The sequence below is a fragment of the Perna viridis genome, chromosome 10 (assembly GCF_037379345.1).
Source record: "Perna viridis isolate PV_CMFRI_1.1 ecotype Kerala chromosome 10, ASM3737934v1, whole genome shotgun sequence".
NCBI classification, from domain to species: domain Eukaryota; kingdom Metazoa; phylum Mollusca; class Bivalvia; order Mytilida; family Mytilidae; genus Perna; species Perna viridis.
Genome location: NC_142454.1, coordinates 38,720,728 through 38,742,789, shown reverse-complemented (window position 1 = coordinate 38,742,789; position 22,062 = coordinate 38,720,728). Strand labels below are relative to the sequence as shown.

The window sequence follows — 22,062 nt, the reverse complement described above, 5'->3', positions numbered from 1 at the left end:
TCAGGTGCCTATCTATAATCAATTATGGAACGGTCAGGTGACCTATCAGATGTCTATCTAGGCAATGTGAAGAATAAAATGGATAAAAAACAAGAAAACAAAAACCATAACAGACGTCCATTTAAGTCTTACACATCTATTCAAATTGTGTGTGTAGAATTGACAACATGGACAACATTAAAATTTACCCCATATTTAAAAAAAAAAAAATTGAAGTTAAAAGCGGCCTTAACTCCCAAACAGCAAATATTAAATAGTTTACCTTGACATATACTTCAAGGATCAAAAGTACTGTGTTAAAGTTTGATCAAATTTAGTTGAGTAGTTCATTGATTATAAATGCCATTCAGAAACCCCAAAAATATCTTTGAACATTAGGATCAACACATGTCCAGAACTTACAGAGCAATGGTAAAATCATTAATCACATATAATATAAAACATGTTCAACATAAGATTTAGGATGACAGACAATGGATAAAATGGAACCAAACTATATTAAAATCATGATAGACATATGTACTACACACAAAATTACCTGTAAAATTTTCTAAATGAAAGAAAGAAAAAAAGATGTAAACTCATCATTCCAATAAATTTGAAAGCATTTTAATTTTTCTTGTCACTATTTATTCCAGCGTTTATACATCAGCACATACATGTATGTTCATATTGTTTAATGACTCACCAGCTGGTTGCTGTTAATAGCCATTTTAAGTGTCAGTCTCTATAAGAATCGGGCAGTGGTATGAAAAAATCCACCATTTTGAATGTCTAATTTAGCTATTTGCATCATCAGAATCACGGAAATAAAGACAAAACTGTCCATCATTTTGGTAAATTTAGTTACAATTTCAATAAAATGCACAGAAAATGAACATTTAAGGGGCAGATAACTGTCAAAAACCTCCGGTTTCTAACATTCTATTAATGAATTTCTGAGCAAATCCAGCAATGCAGAGATCTTGAAATGGTCTTTTCAAATAGAAAAAGCATCCTTGAGTGAAATATTATTGATAGATCAGTTGGTTTTTGACATGCATGAATCAAATTTTCCTCATTTTGCCGGATTCTTACAAATATTTACACTTAACAGCAGCTTTAATGGAAATACAATTAAACCTGTCTGAACCAAACCCCCTTACACAGCAGTGTATGTACTTGTTTGGCTCATGGGTATACAGTAAAACCTACCATTACCAAACCCCCTTGGACAGCAGTGTATATATTTGTTTGGCTCATGGGTATACAGTAAAATCTGTCATTACCAAACCCCATTACACAGCAGTGTATGTACTTGTTTGGCTCATGGGTATACAGTAAAACCTGCCATTACCAAACCCCCTTGGACAGCAGTGTATGTATTTGTTTGGCTCATGGGTATACTGTAAAATCTGTCATTACCAAACCCCATTACACAGCAGTGTATGTACTTGTTTGGCTCATGGGTATACAGTAAAATCTGCCATTACCAAACCCCCTTCGATAGCAGTGTATGTCTTTGTTTGGGTCATGGGTATATAGTAAAACCTGCCATTACCAAACCCCCTTTTGACAGCAGTGTATATCTTTGCATGGTTAAGACAGATGTTTGGTTAACTCAGGTTCAAAATACATTGAATCTGACATGAAAGAATTTTAAAAGTGACTAATTTTTCTGATGTTCAGGAGGTCATTTTAGACAGGTTTTTGGATGATTCAAGGGGTCAGTTTAGACAGGTATTTGGATGATTCAGGACGTCATTTTAGACAGGTTTTTGGATGATTCCGGGTGATGTTCAGACAGGTCTCACTGTAAATATTCTCAGTATCTTCAATTTTATTTTGTAAATTTTTTGTTTCCAATAATAATATGTATGAAACAAGACATCAGATTTGAAGAATACTAAACCCCTGTCGAATGTCAGATTTTCTGATCAAGAATCTTAGAAAGAATCATTAAACACATTGAACTAGGCTTTCCAAAGTTGAGAGGGGATAATCCACAAAAGACTGGGGCTTTTTAAAGTTGAGAGGGGATATTCCAGAAAAGACTGTCTCAAAAAGTAGAACACCTATGAAATTCTGGGGTAATACCAATAGATTTAAATGAAAATATGAACAATCTACTTCATTTATTTTTATGTCCTCCTACCTACCAAGACAATTCTATATTGATGCCGTTTTGCCCCCAGGATACTTTTTTGCTGGAATAACCCTAAAGTATAAGAAAAATAAAATTCTGGCTGAAACATTTTCACTTCTAGCTAAGCCTCAATGTTACATTTCCTTTGCTTAAAAGTCTTTCACAAGGGAAAGATAAAATCAGCACACTTGCAAGGCCACGGGTATTAACTCAACATACCTCTGATCAATTTCCTGAGGTAGGGATCGAGGTTTATAGTACAAGGTAAGAACTTCTTAAGGTCAGCAATCGTAAGCATGTGACTTTTAGATGATGACTTGCTTGACAGGAATGCTTCCAATTTTCTAGGATTTCTGTCAATTTCCAGCAGAGGCTCTACTTCTTTAGAAACTGGCAACTTGTCTGCAATTCTAAAAATAGAAATGTATGTCCATGCAAAGTAAATCTCTTGGCTCTCAGACCACATCTGATTTTCAAGAGAGCCAATTAGGTCTCAGTGAAGCAGCATAATTTGTCAATATTTTATGGGTTCAAGTATTAGTGCCTGTAAGAATCAGGCAGTGGGTGAAACATGGTATGAAAAAACCCATCATTTTAATAGTGTAATTTGACTATTTGCACCATCAGAATCAAGGAAAACAGACAAGATTTGCCTTATCATGCTGGGCCATTGAGTTATAATTTGATTGAAATGCACTGAAAATGAACATATCAAGGGCAGATTACTCTGTCTAAACCTAGTTTTTCTAAGATTCTATTAAAAAATTTCTGAGCAAATCCAATGATGCATAGATCAAATTATGGCCTTTTCAAATAGCAAAAGCATCATTGAGTGAAATTATAATGTTAGATTGTTGGTTTTTTGACATGCATGTTTCTGATTTTTCCCATTTTGCCTGATTCTTAGAAACACCTACACTTAATATTTAGCTCATTGAAGACCCATGGGTGGCCTTGAGCTGATTTTTTTTTTCTTTATCCCAGTGGGGATATTGTCTCTCTGATATATTCACCATTTCCATTCTTGTTATATTCACCAGACTTAGACAACTCACTTGAAAAAATCAGGGGCCGACCCAGACACTTTGAAAAGGAGGGATGTCATCCATGGTTCCTCAGAAAAAAGGGGGTTGCAAGGATATTAACCATTTTTTTGGCAATTTTAACATAAAAATGTCAAATTTTCCAATAAAAAGAAGGGTTGGCAACACTCTGCACCCATGGATCCGCCACTAAAAACAATGTGGTAAAGATAAATAATTTTCGACTGGTTAGTGTTTCTCAGATGCACTGAATGTTTTTTCAGCAGTTAAAAGTTACTCCATAATTATGCTTGATTCTTACACTGCTATGTACTTCTATAATTAAAGCATGGGCTAAAGCTTACTTTTGGTAAATTTTAAACAGAGTACAATTATTATCCATCATTTCCTTCTCTTCATAATAGAGTATAATCCAGGATGTTCTATATGGCCACTGCTCGATAATGTTGATCCACGAAGCAAGTCGGTACCAGCTGAAGTCAATGTTGTAAGCTCTCAAAAGTCGTCCTATAAAGAAAAATTATCCAATATTTTTTTATAATGCCTGAAGTCAATGTTGTATACTCTCAAAAGCTGTTCTATGGAGAAAATGATGAAGTATTTGGTGTTTTAACACTCAACTAATCATATGTTATAATACCTTAAGTTTTCCATTACCTATTTTTCCATTTAAAGAAACATGAGGCAGTTTGAACATAACAATATCTAGATACAGTTGAACCTCGTTAAGTCGAAGTTGAAAGGATCATGCAAAAATGTTCATGGACAATTTTGACCCCTTCTTGCAACAGCTACAATATTTACCAGTCATATCAAATCAACCCTTGACCTCTACCTGTAACAGCTATAATATTTTTAAGTCATATCACTTCAACCTTTGACCCTTACCTGTAACAGCTATATTTACAAGTCATATTACTTCAAACTTTGACCCTTAACTGTAACAGCTATAATATTTACCAGTCATATTACTTCAACCTTTGACCCTTACCTGTAACAGCTATAATATTTACCAGTCATATTACTTCAACCTTTGACCCTTACCTGTAACAGCTATAATATTTATCAGTCATATTACTTCAAACTTTGACCCTTACCTGTAACAGCTATAATATTTACAAGTCATATCACTTCAACCTTTGACCCTTACCTGTAACAGCTATAATATTTACCCGTCATATTACTTCAACCTTTTTACCCTTACCTGTAACGGCTACAATATTCAACAGTCGTCTCATACTACGTGGGTTCACATCACTGAAATAGTCGTTCTTGGTAAAGAAGTTTCCGGTAATGTCAAAATTTGATGTTCCAGCAAGTGATAGACTGTCCGACCGATTTTCTGCCTTGGCTTTTGTTCGACTCTTCCTTCTCATTTCATAGACTGTTGTTGATGATATTGTAGACTCTTGATGCTGCACTCCCTTTAAATTATCAAAATACAGTTTTAAATTTGTGAACATATGAATATTATTCATTCAATTAATTGAAAAAATAGGACATTAATAGAATATTAAGTGCTACCCTGTCTTGTAATGGTGAACAAATGATGATGGCAAAATGTCTAAAATGGCTTAACTAGAAAACTGCAGTTTGGATTTTGCTAAAAATTGAACTTAACCTGTTTTTTGTGGTTCTTAACAATTGTGAAAGTGTCAAAAATTCTCAATGACCCATTCTCAAGTTACCATTTAGAAACCATTGGGGAACAGACAGACAGGAAGACGAGCAAATTTTTGAAGGGTATCACTTCAGGTGGGAGGGTGTAAAAAAGGCTTGAAAGCCAACTGACCAGGACTTACTCTCTTGTTTTAAATCATAATGCTTACCAAAGTCAGTGAGAGAAATTAGGAGTCAACTTATGCTACAACTGTGCAATTTACAGGGATGTCAGCAGTATTTTAAGAAGCAGGGAAAAAAAAGAAAAAGTAGCGGGTGGACTGATGAAAATTTTGCAAGAGTTCATCTATTGTTGAAAATAATGTAGCCATCAAAAGATGAGCTAGTAACTGTCCAATTTTGCCAATTGACGGCTTCTATTGACATCCCTGATTTAATAATTAATTCTGTCAGTATGAGTGTCAATTTCTACACTCTAAACTGTGGAATTGCAGTTGAGTGAAGTAACTGACAAAGTGTTGTCTCTTCAATAATGAAAGAGAAATAGTGTTGAAAAAAAAAAAAAAAATTGGTCGAATATATCCAAGTTTTTGTTTCTCTCAAGACATAGTCAACTTATAGTGGAGTCACCATTAAAATTAATGCTGACAGTGAAATCTGTCTAAACAGAACTTACAATGAACCTAAAAACCTGTTTAAACAATACACCTTTTCCAAATCAGTTTGAACCTGAGTAAACTGGATATCTGACTAAACAGGACAAATTCTAACATTTCTAAAATGACAGATTTCAGTGTTTAGGTTTATGTTCAGTGACAAGTATTCAATGAAGGAAAAGCTATGTTTCAGGAGTTAGACTTTGGTTAAGGGACATTGCTCTTACAAATCATAGGTATGCTTGTATGAACCATTTTACTTAAATTTCATGTAAGCATCAAAGTAACTTGGACTGATTTCATGTATCTACATATATGTACCTTAGGCCTAGGTGATTCTACCGATATATCGTACTGAGAAAATCCTTTAGTCATAGCCTCTTTCTGAATCGCCATTCCCTGACTTTGTAAGTAAAAAGGAAGATGAACCACATTCCGCAGGTAGTCAAATCCATTCACGTTAGAGTCCACAAAAGACGTCTTTATATTACTCTCTATTCCTTTAATTATAATGTGTGGATCAACAGCAAGAATTGTTATAAATGGTGAGTCTTCGTCACTGAATAAAGTTTTTATGGTATCTAATACTTGTAAAACTTTATCCTGTTCACAACTGTCCAGACCATCTACAATGACAACTAGTCGAGTCTGATTTTCTGTAAATCTGTCCATGTTCATAACCATCCTTGTCATTATATCAACCTCGTATTTAAGCCTATGCATGAGTCCATCTAGTTTAATTTTGTCCAGTTGTGCCCCAGCATGCATCACTCTTCTTTTCTGGGACTGAACTATAGCCAATATTGCCTTTCCCCATGTAAAAATATTCAGCACAAAAGCACCACCAATTATCACAGAAAAAACTATCAATGTTGCAAACACGACCACATTGCTGCGAATTTTAATTTCAAAATTGGTCGATGTTGTGTTGGTCACAGGGTCAAAGTGTACAGTGTCGTCTTTGGCGTAGCTGACAAGTATGAAGACAGCTGCTTCCAAACATAAAAGAACAGCAAAGATATATATGAAGTATGGTATACAGCAGAAAGTCTTAAACCTGCTACTATAAGATCCTGCAAGTAGAAAACACAATGCAACAGGTTAAATTTGTATCAAAGACTACAACAGCAAATGTGCCACATACTGTGAAAGTACAATTGTTCGTGGTGTACCAATTTTAGAGGTTTTCGTAGATAGGCCAAACCACGAAAATTTGGCTCAGAACGCAAATGAGATTTCCTTTGATGTATATACTGGTAACTTTAAAATCACGAATTCAAAAATCCATGAACTTGCGTTTCGTCCCTAATCTCTAATCCATCAAAAAATTGGTATCCACGAGATAAAGTACTTTCACAGTAAGTCAGAACTATAGAATGTTTGTTTCGTGTATCTTTCAGTTCATATTAAGGATTACACACACAAAGAAAAAAAAAACAAAACCAAAGTATAACGGTAAAAACTATCTCACAAAATTAAGCCATTTAAATTTCAGAAGTACATGTACATGTGTATTATAAGAAATGATTGAGTACATGTAAGTTGATAGATCATGACTTCTTGTACATCATTTGTGCCTCTATTAGAATCTTAAATATTTTCTCAATTTTTTTCTTTTTTTTTCAAGCATCACCACAAATACTTAATAATACCCCTGTTTTGCAGGAGGTATGTATAGTGATCATGGTTTCAGTCTGCTGTTAGCTAATTCAATCATCCACAACTTCTTCATCACATTAAATTTAGACTCTGTGGTTACTGGTGTTGGAAGTGGGGTATTTTTGTATCCTTCAGTGAGTTTGGCTCTCAGTTTTTATATGAGTCTTGAATTTTTATATTTAAGTTAATTATTGGTGAGGGCAGACAACCAAAAAAGCAGAAATTGATGAAATTTGAAGTAAACAATGATACGGTAAAAAAGAACTAGTTGTAAAATCTAGATTTGAAAAAGCTAACTTCCTTTTTATAAAGAAAAGAAAGTGATGTCTGTAAGGGACAGATAACAGCTTGCTGTTAAGAATCCTACTCAGAGGGGTCAAATTTACTTAAAAAATTGAAAGGTTGTGGACTTTTTAACACCAAAAATGAAAGGTCCACCAGAAGAAGTGAAAGGTTCTAATCAAAAGTAAATGTTTAGTATAGTAGGTTCAGGATCTAAGTTATAAAATTTCACTGGGCTTGCTTTAGATATTGAGGGTCTCAAACCCCAGATCAGCACAAATTTAAATCCCTGCTTCTCTGTGCTGAAGGAAGACTACCCTTCAGCTGAATTTTCATTTAAATTTCATTACTGAAGTTCTATGTCACATATCTACATTATGTATACATACTATCAGGCTGCTGTTTAAACACTCTAAATAGTCTGGCTACCAGTCGACCATATTCTGACTCTAGACTGTCACCCAAAGTGCCAATCATAGCGGCTAGAGCCTTCTCTCCTCCAACACTTGTTAGCCTTGTACTCTCACTGAATAGAAATCTGAAATCAAATCAATAAAAATACTGGTAATAATGCCTCAAATCATACAAATTAGTCAAATTCCAATGAAAATACTGAACAAATGGAAATGTTTTTGCAGTGGTGATGATGTACTTATACAACCAGTAAAAATAAAATCCTGAGTTGTCCGCAATTTGGCACTTCTGTCAATAATGATAACAAAAATCGAAATTGACATCTCAAATTTGTCTTCCATGAAAATGTGTTTCATTCACTTTTCGGAAACTATAAAATTTCTCTTCAACATCCAATCAATAACATTCGTGAAAAATGAAACAGACTGTACAATCTAAAATCCATCATTTCAATAGTCTACAAGCATCTAAAGGATCAGAATATGTTATCTATTAAAAATATGCTGTCTAATCCGTAAACAATAGACAGTTGATTGTAAGACCTTACATTCTATCCAAAATGCGTAAAATATATGGACAAATGGTATAGGTTGGCATCTAGGCATAATGGCAAGAAGTACTCGAGTACTAGTTTGGACAGCTGATTATTCAAGAATAATTAAATCAATCAGATATTCGTTTGCATTTTAAATATCTTGAGTAGGTCACCTTGCCAATGTATCCATTGAAGTCTTAATACAGTTCCCTTCACAACGTACCCTTAAAAGTATTTTGAAGCATCAAACATGAAAACAATTCTACAATCAGCAACACTGCCTTGTTCGTCCCATGGTATCATGTTCATTATATGTCAAGGAGTCCATTATTGAGTCATACAGAAGATTTTGTAATTGGAAGTCAAAACTTTGGTACATGTTTATAAAAGATAGCATGACCAAAGGATGGCTCACTGACCAAATTATGTCAAATAATATATTTGATTGGGGTTCCATGCCTTTCTGTCAGCTGTTCATTCAGTGAGCTAGCACATCATAAATCTACCTCAGAACATTATACTAGAATTGGGGAAAGATTGTGAGTTTAAAACTGTGCACAAGTAGATTGATCACATAAAACATGAAAAAGAATGGCATGAAATTTCATGGTTTACAGTGGCCATTAAATTTCTGCTAATGGATGTCAAACCAGAATCAATCAATCAATCTACCCTCATAACATATAATCAGTTACATTACTACTTACTTGACTGTAGGAACATCTGTTTTCTTTGCTGACTGTGACTTCGGATTACAAAATAAAACTTTGATCAGCAGTGTCAGGGCTCGAAGTTCCTTCCCTAACATCAAACTTATATTGTTGACTATCCTGAAGTTGTGTTTTCTTACCAATATAAAAATAGCAGCTGAAAAAGAAAACAATTCATTCATTGCTCTGAGTTGGTAAAACACGATTTTATTTACAGGTACATGTATTTTGCACAGTTTATTTAAGATCTGAAATGATATGTTGTGCTGTACTGAAACTAAAATGCTTTTAAAACTGGAAACTTTGAGCAGTGCTCACTAAATTGTACCCCAACTGTAACTCCAATGCAATAACATGTGTCTTTTGACCTTCAAATTAATTTGGATTAAAACCTAATTGTTTAATGAAGGGAAAAATGGGAATATGTAATCAATATTCTGTAACAATTTCATTAAAACTCAATTCAGAGATGTAGAGGGAGTTACAGATTTGTGATGGGTATTCCCCTGTATCAATTTTTATAAATGAAAAAGTCCATGTTTGCTTATATGAAACTTCCACATTCATTTGAATCCAAATTTAAAACAGAGGGCCAATATTGGGAATATGTCATAAAGATTCTGCTTGTTTCATCAAATTCCATTCAGTGGTGGTTGTTTTTTTTTTTTTTTAACTTATTAAAGGTGTATTTTAAGAGCCATTTGGCTGACCCTTTATGTTATTTACTATCAACCACCATTATAAATAAAACAAAAATTAACTGGGTGCATTGAAATATTGAAAATGCCCCCCACCACTCATGTGAATAGAATTTTCTAGAACAATCCTCCACACATTCTACTGTATAACATTCATTTTTTTCTTTGGAGTTTGTAAATAACATGGAAGATGAAAAGACTAATGGAACAACCAAGATATTAAAAGCAATTCATCATCTTGTACAAGGGCAGACAAAACTATATACAGTAAAAATAATATATGTTGTGAAGTGGCTTGGATAAAATGCAAATATAAATAATGAGTAAGTGAACAATAGCCACGTTTTAAAGGTAAAAAGGAACTACATACAAATAAAATGTAAGAACTATAAAGAATATGGGCCCAAATTTTCAGCCTTACAGCCTTTGTCAGGGCAAAAAGTACTGAAAAGAAGATATACAATAAAACCTGTCAAAACCAATGACAAGCACATACAAACCAAATTCTTTTGAAGTCCCTTCTTATCAATTTCAATAAATTTTGTATCTATAGAAACTGAACACCTTCCTAAACCAGACAATTCCGTCACTACCAAAAATAATTCAGTTTAAGGATGTAGACCTAATGTAAGGGACACAACTCTTACAAATCACCGGAACGTTTGTTGTCTGTATTTTACATCAATGTAATGTAGCATCACAGTAACTTGGATGGATTTCATTCTGTTTCAAATGAAAGCTTGAAAGGCTTTGGTGAAATTGAATATGATACAAGCACATCACTGATTTCAAGACTTACATCCCTAACCCTAAAATGGGTTTCTAACTCCTTTACCTAAAAATCCATATTCCAGTACAAACAGCCCAAGTCCTACACCAAGTCCAATCTGCCATCTGACGGCCAGAGCCAAAGTCAAGCCTACAATGTTGTTGACAAATAATAGCAGGAAAAATAATGACCAACAGAAACTAAAGTTCTCATCTCCACTGGCCCTGGTAAATGTCTTCATCTCCTCTAGAAAACAAAATGATAAGTGCTTGTTAACACATCTAAAGTGAGAATTTTTTTAAAGACTGCTTCTGATGCAGTCAAAAGAACAATTATGATAACTAGGCAGATAGAAAGTTCATAAGAGCATTTCATGTTCTACAAATACTCAGACATTCAGTTCACAAAACCAACAAAAAGAGCAGATATTTATGAAATTTGAAGTAAACATACAATAAATATAGAAACTTAACAGTAAAATCTACATTAGAAAAAGTGGTATTCTGTAAAAAGTGAGAGATTATCATGTCTAAATATTGTAACCCAACATATTTTTGTGTTATTTCATTTTTGTTACTTTTTATTTATGTGACTAACACTCAGTTTAAGTGTAACTCTTTGTAAGAATCAGGCAAATGGCAAAAGTCAGAAACATGCATATCAAAATCTCATTTTAAATTCACTCAACAATGCTTTCTGTGTTTGAAAAGACCATTATTTGATCTCTACATCACTAGATTTGCTCAGAAATTTTTCAATAGAATGTTAGAAAATGAAGTTTTTGAGAGAGTTATCTGCCCTTGAAATGTTCATTTTCAGTACATTGCAATGAAATTATAACTCATTTACCAAAATGATGAGAAGAATCTGGTCTTTTTTTCTTGATTTTGGAGGAACAAAATGTCAAATTAAAATTCCAAGGTGAAAATGAATCTTGAACTTTGTGTCATTTTAACATCAGTATTATAGAGAGATTCACAATTCGTAAAGCGTAATTTGCAGTCAGAATTCGTAGAAACTACGCTGTAATTGTAGGGGTAAACAGGTCTGCTTTCCAGCAAATTGTATAAACTCCGTGTACTTACTTTGTAACTTTCCTAGCAAGAATGATTTCCCACTACCCCACTTGGCATACAGTCCAACAGTGATTGGTGTGTTGAGGGAGGGATCACTTAGAATATCAGCCAATGCACTGCTGTATATCTCGTAACCAAGGAGATTCTCACCATCAGCAGCATTTAAATTCTCTGAAGATAAATATGGTTTCAATTTCAGTTATTTCTGGGTTTTTTTTCCATAAAATTGAATAAATCAGTTTTTTATCAATAATGCAAAAAATTTTTTATTATATATATGGCTGTGAATTATTAAATGCTCCCTGTGTACTTTTACTTTCAAAAAACTTTCTCATGCATAAACTTCACAACTTTTCTCATCTTCTTCTTCCATCATTTTTTTCCTTTTTTCAATCTGTTCAGTTAATTATCCAGTATAAGTATTCATAATTTCATTTTTCATATGTACAGAATGATAAAATATCAGTAACAGGAAAGTAGTAATAGAAACCCCCATTCCATCATTTAATAAACTGCACCTTTTGATCACCAAATTGATTAGAATCCAAATTTAAAATAGGAGATGTACAATGGCAATATGTAACAAATTTCATTACATAGCATTCTGCTGTGAGAGGGGTAATTGAGAGAGATGCCCCCCATGTCTCCATATTCATAAATGAAAAAGTCCATGTTTTCCTGTCTGAAAACTCCAAATCTAAACTCTAAAATAGGACGTGCACAATGGAAATATGTAATAAAGATTCTGTGAAAGTTTCATTCAATTTCATTCAGCAGTTTAGGAAGAATAATGGTTAAGAGATGAGTCTCCCTCTGTGTAACAGAAGGAAATACGGCAAGAAGGAAGCTTGATCAGTTGACTGACAACCTACTGTGACCATAGATTTGAGTTAGAATGCCTTTCTGATGGTAAGCGTCTATCTGGTACGGTGTTTCTCCTGCTTTGTTAGGTCTGTACAACAGTTGACTATTCCGTGGGTTCCTCAGTAACAACTCTGTTATCTTCTTACTCCTAGCTCTCAGTGATATATGTAGGGCAGTATCTCCTCTCTGTTTTTGGAAAAAAAAAGAAATAAGATATATCACTTTGGTCATGTGCACAGCTACAGTGTTACACATGAAAATCATATAGTTTCCAACTATAGTAATCATATCAATCGAGCACCATATGATAATCACATGTTATGGTTTACATATGATAATCCTATATTATTCACAAATATTTGGTGATCATATGTAATCATGTGATTATCATAAAAGGTACATTGACTGTGTAGGCTATTATAAAAAACATTCATCCCTTTACTTTTGAAAAATAAAAACAGGATCCCCCTATATCTTTATTTTCTAAATTTATTAAAAGAAAATTTGGGAACTTCTTTTATTACTTACAGCAAAACTTGATTATTGCAAACATGCATACAATGAAATTACGCTTATAGCAAATTTCTAAAAATCCCTAGCCAAAATAATTAAAAACATGAAAAAGTCATGAAAATTTAGAAGAATATAGCCTATTTTTTTAACCAATTTTCTGATACAGTGAAGTACGTATTGATCCCAATAATTAATAATTACATGTAATGATCATCGGTTATATTGAATTTTAAATGTCCAGAAGGGCAATTTCCAATCCACGTTAAAATAGTCAAATGTGTAATTAATTAAAGTGTTCATCATAATAAACTCTAATAACAATAAAAAGACCTGATTTAAACTGTCATGAATATTTGATTCATTGGCCAATGAAAATGAGAAATCAGACCATGGTTATACCCTTAGTGAAACTCCACAGTATTTGTAACAAGCTTGATCAGACCTGAGTCACAATGGAGGAATTAGTTGATGTTGACAATGGAGTAATACCTACTGAATCAAAGTCAGAACAGCATCTGACACAAACAATTCCAATTGATTATGACCAATCAAAGAAATATGTTCACAAAACTGGATGGTTTAAAAGCTTAAGAAACAAGTTGTAGCCTATAAGAATGATGCCCAAATATTGACCAGAAAAATTTTTCCAGCTTAAGTGAATCAGAAAACAAAATTCAAGTAGCTGTCTTTGTAAGAATCATGCAAAATCTGAAAAATGCAATACACCCCAAAAAAGACTACATATTTTCATTTTTGTAATTAATTTGTTTTATGGGTTTATACTATGAAATGTGTAATTATTCATTCAAATCTGCCTGCTCTTAGGAGATAATCCACATTGAAAATTCAGTAGATTCTAATGTATTTGAGCACCATTTACAGTTATCTCCCTTAATTTTGAAATCTACAGTGCATTCTATATAATTTTTATCTCCTAAGAGCACAGGTTATATGAAAAACCACATATTAATTTCTGTTTACTATGACATTTCAAACAAAATATCAAAAATAAAAATATGTAGGCTTTTTACCCATGAATCACATTTTACATGATTCTTAGCTGGAGTGCAACTTAAAAGAAAAGAAAACCAAGCAAACATCTCAAGTTTCTTTAATAAAGTCTATAAAAGCTTTCCTTGAATGTGTTATTTACGTAATTGAAATATTCATGCATCATGTAGCTTCACTATACACCCCTTACAAACAATTCATTATATAACAAAATAAGCTATATCAATGTAACAAATTACTTTTGTAGCAAACATTTATCTATCTCCTGAATTTCATTATAAGAAGTTTTACTGTTTTTTCACATCCTGTATCTCAAAAAATACATATTCGTAGCAGCAAAACTCAGAAAAAGATTTTACAACATTGTAAGATGACAAGGTGTGGGTGAAAAAAATACAACAAAAACTGAACCATGAAGGTCCAATCTGGAATAATAGAAAATAATTTACAAGCCAACAAAAACAAAAATAAAAAATTGATGAATATGTAAAACACTCTGATTTAAATTGGGTAAAAAATCAGGCTTAAAATTCTGTTTCCAGGAAAAAATTTGGACACAAGATATATTCACATTGTTCCAACACATCCACTAGTACCTACCTTATCAACAACAGAAACTTTAGCATTTTTATCCAGTAACATCCTGAGAATATCTTCATTTCTATTCCTCACAGCCTTCAACAGAGGGGTATCTCCATCCTGTTATGGTAAATGAAGGTAAAAAAATGTTATGAGTAAGAACCAGGCAGGGCAAATATAAACTTTGCAGCAGTAAAAAAAAATCAAAAACATAAGGCATTATAGAGCCAGGGATCAAATCCCATGGCCTCCTGCACTCAAAGCAAACATTCTACCACAAGGCCACTGAAACAGTAACAACTGTACAAACAAAATATAAAGACTGAAGAAAATACTTTCAATTATCAATTAATCATTAGCTGATTAGATCATTAGAACAAGAGGAGACTTATTATGGTGAATGAGTACATTAAATATGGTGAATAAGAGTTTGTCATTAAAAAAAAAATCAGAATCCCACCTTGGTACTGATTTCTACATCAGGTTCACAATCAAGAAGCAGGTAGACAATAGCAGTATGGCTTTTCTCCACCGCCCAGTAAAGAGCTGTTTTACCATCCTAAAATCCAATAAGGCATGAAACAAAATCAAACAACAGGTTATCAAACTGAACATTAGCCAGTGGCTCTTTTCACAAAAAAAAATGTTAAATTAGTCATGTTTTAACATCACAATACATTTTTAAAGACATTATAATTATGAATAATTTCACACTTTAATTTTTTGTGAAAAGGACAGCAGATTTTCCCCAAAAAAGTCCTGTGTTCAAATATTAATCAAAAATTTTTTTTAAACAGCAAAAAAACAATGAAAATGAATAAATCTTCCTTATTTTTAATGAACTTAGATATCCGAATGTGACAAGATTCAGTCAAACTGTTGAAGTTATAGCCATGACAAGTTGAGTCAGCCACTCAAAATAAACCAAAATCCTGCTGAAAATACGTTAAAAATCAAAAATTGAAAGTTTCTGAGCTTTAGTGCAAAGAGGAATAACTCTTAGACCAACTGGTTATCAATTCTGCTTTGATGAAGCTCTTTGGAAGAAAAAAAAAAACATAAATAATACAAAATGCTGTGAATAGAATTTTCCATTTTTTCAAAATTATACAGTGTGTTAAAAATGTTAGTGGTATTGTTGGCCTACTTCAAAACTACCCCATTCTTTTGTATTGGGATAATATACATAATTTTTTTCTAAATTGAGATATTTGGAACACTGTAATTGTACTCATTTTTTGTGTGATACTTATTTCATGAATTTTGTGGTCATGCACTATCCGCCAAAAAAAGTATACACGAAAGCGAATTTTTACCATTATTCTTTGCGTAAAATCTACAATTCCTATGAATATGTTCATAGAATCCTATCCACGAAAACAAATACACTTACAGTAACCATACAAACCTTAAATTTGTAGTTAAATGATTCATTTTATAGACGATGTCAAGTAAAAAAGATAAAACATAAACCATTAATCAGTGTAATTTTGAACAGAAACACCATATCCAACTTTTGACTACCAATTGGAAATTAATTGATTTTATTTTAGATTAATTTTTGACAATCATTAGGGAACTTTAACCTGGTGATCAGCCTTATTTCAGAGGTAATTTGAGGCAAACAATTTCACTGTATGTTGAGTCAATAAAATACAACAATATTCACATCTATCCAATACACTTATACAGTATCTATACATACAGCTCCCTCAACATCTACATCAGCATATTTATTGATCAGGGCTCTGACTAGCTCTAAATGGCCCCCTTTTACTCCATGGATCAGAATGGTGTCCCCTGCCTGTATAAAAAATCTATATTATAAATTTCTTAACATGTATATGGAACTAAATTAATATAGACAATAATACAATAATCATATTAATATCTATAAGTCCAAAGTACTTATCTAAGATGTCCATCTATCTCACAGACCTGTTGATCCAAATTTGTACAATTTCATAATTTTAGTAATAATCTGTATTAGTCATAAACTTCGTAAATTTTTTTTCACTAAATAAAAGGAGCAATCAAATCTATTGTCAATGGGAATCTGTAATGCCTAAATTGCAGCATAAATCTGTATAAAGAGTAATCACGGGAACCAATATTCCAGCGGAAATCAAAAGAATGTAATCCAGGGATAAAGACAAGACATGGGAAATAGACACACACACACACAACAAAGGACATAAGTAACTAAAATAATACATACTAAGTAACTAAAGTAAATAAGCAACTCAGGCACTTTGTTTTTTTTTCCTTTTAAGTTGTAAACCTGACTATATTATACTTGACCTTATCAGCAATGTTGACATAAGCTCCTTTGGCCAACAACTCATGAGCAATATCTGCATACCCTTCTTTGGCTGCTATACATAAGGCAGTGAAACCATCCTGAAATATAATATTAAAAAATAGAGCATTAACGGAACAATATAAAGTGATTCCCACCACATAATGGCGAAAAAAAGGGGGACGGCAAAATTTTCAACTTGAACCAAAATATTGGATTTTGTTGTAAATTGATCTTAGCATGTATTTCATAGTATCTGACTAGTGTGTATAGATTTTAAAAAATATCCATTCCCAAGTTATCATCTGGAAACAGATGGACTACTTTTTGAAGGATAATACATTATACCTTGCCAATTCCCATTTTGAGGTATAAAAATCAAATAGACTTCTAATTTTTAGTCTCATAATGATTTTATTTTAAAGGTAAATGAAAAGATAATGAAACTAACTAATCTATATTAGTTTACTGCCTGATAATTTCTATTTCGACTATTGTCGTGGTACTGAAAATTATCGGCCATTTCCAATGACAATATTAAGTCAAATCTATTGTAACGTCAATAATAAAAAGAATAACATCAGTTCTGAAAGTCTCAACAGTACACAACAACTCGCCCTAACAGGCTCACTGTGATATTTCCAGTACAAATTTCAAAACTGCCGTTATTCTTTATTCACCAAGCAGAGATCCAGAAAATTTGGCAAGAAAAATTTAGCAAAAGGAAAGTTACAAAGTTTCAACTCTTGATTTCAGTAGTGGAAATAACCTGTGGAAAGGCAAAAATTGTAAAATATTCTAGAGCATAAAGATTTCAACTTGTAGATCATTGTTAGATATCATCTTTTGACATGCCATCACTGTTGTTAATTACAAACTTACGAGTACCTATACAAATCCTTACAATTCTCCCTTTTTTGCACTTTTCCGTCCACGGCAAAATTTAGTAAACTGCTAATATTAATACGTTTACAGTATTTTATCATAAGAAGAGTTGATTAGTTTACCTTGTCAGTGGCGTTAACATTAGGATCATGTTCCAACAGTTGCGGAACAATTTCAGAGTAGCCTCCCTTTGTAGCACAGAGTAGTGCAGTCCAAGAATTCTGAAGAAAAAAAAAACAATTTCAGATATTAATATGTTAAAATGCAAAAAAACCAAAGTGTACATGTACTGCACAATTTAGTACTAAATCCTTAAAGGCTGTAAGTACACGTATGAATTGTATAAATATTTTAGTTATATAATTATATTAAATAGTACTGGTATAGTGCAAAACTTGCAAAACTAAGATGTTCCAATTTATATTGATACTATTATTTTTGGAGATACTAGTTAATTGTGCAATTTTCAAGAGTGTTCAAAAATTTATCTGACTCCAAAACTTCCCAAGGGAGTGAGTATTTTCCTTGTGATAGAAGGACCAGAGAAAATAGGCTATATTATTATCATTTTATTTATTTCTTCATTATCATTACAGCTTATAACAAGTGTGAGTTTTTCCTGTTGTTTTATTTCAGAACTGTGAAAATGTTTTTATTCTTTGATATCAATTTTTGTGGATAAAGGAAGAAACACAAGTTCATGGATTCTTAATTCGTGGTTTTGAGGTTTTCAATATACACATCAATGGAAATCTCCTTTTCGTTGGGAACCAAATTTCATGATTAGACCTACTCATGAAAACCAAGATAATTGGTACCACATGAACAATAATACTGTCACAGTAAATCTCATTTTTTAAATTTTGTTATTTTACTTCTTTCTTTATCACTACATGTCAGTGTAAAACTATGTATACTGTTAAATGTATATTATTGTCTTATAATGTAATATATCATGTTTAGAGGATAAGGTGTTCTAATTTCAATTTGGATAACTCGTGCCTGCACCCTTTGTCGTCGTTTTGACGATAAAATATGCTTTAACTACTTTAGCGCATTATTTCAAAGTGCTTTATACATCCAAAGCCAAACCCTATACATTTCAAAGTGCAGCTCAGGCGTGTGAAGTAAAATACAGAACATTCTGAATGGATTTCAATGCACTGCAAATCGTTCCTACATTTTTTATAATCCCATGTAATTACTGTGTGCACTAATTATTTAGATTTTGTCATTTTAGCCAGAATGTGATTTTGAGAAAAACCTGTGACAGATGTATTTAAAAATTAACTTTGATTGCAGTCAACCACATTTTTTGCATTAAAGTTTCTGAATTTACAGTATATACCCATTCAAAAACTATCCACCTTTATCAAATTATCGAAGCACTATAATAATGTACATGTACCACTAATATTTAAAGCACGATTTGGAATTAGCAAGGGCCCACTCCTCAATGACCCCTAAAATTTGGTGTGGGCTACTAAAATTTCTACTGTGATTATAAAGAGCTATATGTATAATACATATTGGCTACCAATCCAAAAAATGAAGGTTAAAACCATTTAATGATTTGCAGATCATACTTCAGTTAAAAAAAGATTTGTAAATAAGTTTAGGTTGATCACCATTTGCCTGACTTTCACATGGTAATCTATTTAAATTGGCAATGTCAAGAGTACAAATGGTTACCATGCCAACAGATTCTACACTAGCACCAGCCTCCAGTAGAGCAGTAACAACATCCAGGTTTCCCTTCCTGCTGGCCCATATCAATGCTGTCGTACCATACTGAAATGTAACAAATACAGTCAAAGAGTAATCAAGGGAACCAAGTTCTTGCAGAAATCAAAAGAATGTAATCCAGGGACAAAGACCAGACATGGAAAACAAACACACACACAACAAAGGACATAAAATAACCATTAATACATACAAAGTAACAAAAGTAAATCAGCAACTTTGACTCCACTAAAAGCTGGGAGCATGGACCAGGGTAGGGTAAGCGTCCTCTGCTTTTCTAGAAACATATCCGATCTCCTCAGAAGACCTTTAACTGTACCTTGATTCACTATGTATCACTCTTCTAGCTTATAGGCCCCCATTTTCAGTCTGAGACAGGGCATGAGCACTTCTTATTACAAATCTGTGTGTTTTTCGTGTACTGTACTAATTCACATAGAGGGAAGGGACTTAACATTGAGTTTAGCAGATGTGTTATGCTTTGAAATAGCAAGTATACTTTCTGTGCAGGAGATCAGTCTTAGCAACCACCTGTATTCAGTAATAACCTGTCTAAAATTCCATGTTTATAATATTCCTATAACAGAGTGGGTTGAATTAGTTCTTGCCTCAAGACAGTAAAATGTAAATTTAAACTATGTCTGAAGGTCAATAATTTTCTCATAGGAGATTCTGACAAAACTCAAAATGAATCGAATAGTGGGATAAAGCCAATAGCAACTGAACCTTGGCTGTGTTAAAAAATTCATACATGTCATATCAAAACTTGTCTCAATATTGGAGAAATGTTCTTATAATTTACCAGGAGCAAATAAAAAATGAATACCTCTGTATGAACATTAAGTTTAAGTCTTTGTAAGAATCAGGCAGAATAGGAAAAATCAGAAGAGTTATCTGCCCTTTAAATGTTCATTTACAGTGCATATCAATGAAATTATATCTCAATCCAGCAACATGATATGGAAAATCTTGTCTTTTTCCTTGATTCTGATCATGCAAATAGTCAAACTACACTAACAAATGATGTTTTTTTTCATACCATGTTTCACCCACTGCTTGATTCTTACAAAGACTGACACTTAATACATTTTGAACTTTATCATTGTAGGGTTAATGAAATGATTATGAACTTCTTTCATTTATTAAGTAGCATTCCACATAAGAATCAAGCAAAATGTGATTCATGACTGGAAAGCCTACATGTTTATTTTTGATATTTTCTTAAAAATGTCATAGTAAACAGAAAGTAACATGTGGCCTTTCATATTACCCTTGTTCATAGGAGATAAAAATTATATAGAATGTATTGTAGAATTCAAAATTAAGAGAGATAACTCTGTAAATGACACTAAAATACCATAAAAACAATTGGATTTTCCATGTGGATTATCTCCTAAGAACAGACAGATTGGAATGAATAATTATACATTTCATCATGTTGACCTATAAAGCAACTTAAAAACAAAATTAAAAATATGTAGCCATTTTTTAGGTGTATTACATTTTACAGAATTTGCATGATTCTTACAAAGACTGCTACTTAATAATCTGCAGCAGTAAAATTGACAATGAACTGCTGGTATGTTTTCTGACATGTTAGCTTTCTTTTCTATAGCAACGACCTACCTTGTCAGCTGCATTGACCTTAGCACCCTTTTGTATCAGGTATTTGGCAACCTCTGTGTGACCTCTTCCAGCTGCCCAGGAGAGACAAGACACACCAAACTAGAAAGAAGATTATAAAAACTGGGACCCAAAACGAATTGTTATTTCACTTGAACAGTAACAATTTTTCAAAATTTTTAGTTATAAAAATAAATGTTCTTATGCTATTAAAATGATATGACTAGTGAGAAATTTTACAAAGGTGTTTATATCTCAGAAGTGACAGGAACAATCTTATGACCACCATTCACAAGAGTAAAATATCAGACAACAATGATGTACAGATCTTCAGCATAACAAATAATACACAACTCAAAAAAATACTGAATAGAATCAGTCATATGTGTAAATGCTTAAATGCCATAAAGGACAATCACAGCTCTTTCAATTCCATTTTTCGAGATTTTTGTGATTAGGTCAGGCCATTACTGTATATGTATTAATTTTTGCAGTATGCTAATTTTTGCTATTTCTGCTGTGGACTGAAAAGAGTGAAAAACAGTGCACACAAAATTGTATTTTCAACACTACGATGACTTGACTAGGTAGCACTAATCATTTTTCAAGGAGGTAGACCTAGGGTAAGGGACATAACTCATGAAGTCAGTGATATGTTTGTATCATATTCAATTTCACCAAAGGCTATCAAGCTTTCATTTGATACAGAATGAAATCAGTCAAAGTTACTTTGATGCTTACATGACATTGATGTGAAATGGTGAATACAAACGTTCCCATGATTTGTAAGAGGTGTGTCCCTTACCCTAGGTCTACCTCCTTAAACTGTAAAAATGCTCACTGGACAGAATTTACGAAAAATTACCAACTGCAAAAATTAATCTGTTTTCAGTACATTTCAAATCTCCAAAGATTATAACAATTACACGTATATCTTAACAAAACCTACATAATGTAA

General features: G+C 32.7%; 1 protein-coding gene across 6 annotated transcripts in view; it reads right to left on the bottom strand.

Annotated features, from left to right (window-relative positions):
• The window catches only part of LOC148605686 (kinase D-interacting substrate of 220 kDa-like), a 51,310-nt gene that overhangs the window by 6,000 nt on the left and 23,248 nt on the right, over positions 1 to 22,062 (bottom strand). For all 6 annotated transcript variants that reach the window (XM_088547513.1, XM_088547515.1, XM_088547518.1 and 3 more), the window contains 16 exons: positions 21,108 to 21,206; positions 19,431 to 19,529; positions 17,861 to 17,959; positions 16,856 to 16,954; positions 16,260 to 16,358; positions 15,015 to 15,113; positions 14,576 to 14,674; positions 12,460 to 12,637; positions 11,597 to 11,758; positions 10,578 to 10,757; positions 9,042 to 9,201; positions 7,775 to 7,923; positions 5,766 to 6,517; positions 4,373 to 4,592; positions 3,513 to 3,675; positions 2,345 to 2,535 (listed from right to left, as the gene is read on the bottom strand). In XM_088547513.1, coding sequence (XP_088403639.1) covers positions 2,345 to 2,535; positions 3,513 to 3,675; positions 4,373 to 4,592; positions 5,766 to 6,517; positions 7,775 to 7,923; positions 9,042 to 9,201; positions 10,578 to 10,757; positions 11,597 to 11,758; positions 12,460 to 12,637; positions 14,576 to 14,674; positions 15,015 to 15,113; positions 16,260 to 16,358; positions 16,856 to 16,954; positions 17,861 to 17,959; positions 19,431 to 19,529; positions 21,108 to 21,206 — 2,848 coding nt within the window. The remainder of the gene's footprint in view (positions 1 to 2,344; positions 2,536 to 3,512; positions 3,676 to 4,372; positions 4,593 to 5,765; positions 6,518 to 7,774; positions 7,924 to 9,041; positions 9,202 to 10,577; positions 10,758 to 11,596; positions 11,759 to 12,459; positions 12,638 to 14,575; positions 14,675 to 15,014; positions 15,114 to 16,259; positions 16,359 to 16,855; positions 16,955 to 17,860; positions 17,960 to 19,430; positions 19,530 to 21,107; positions 21,207 to 22,062) is intronic.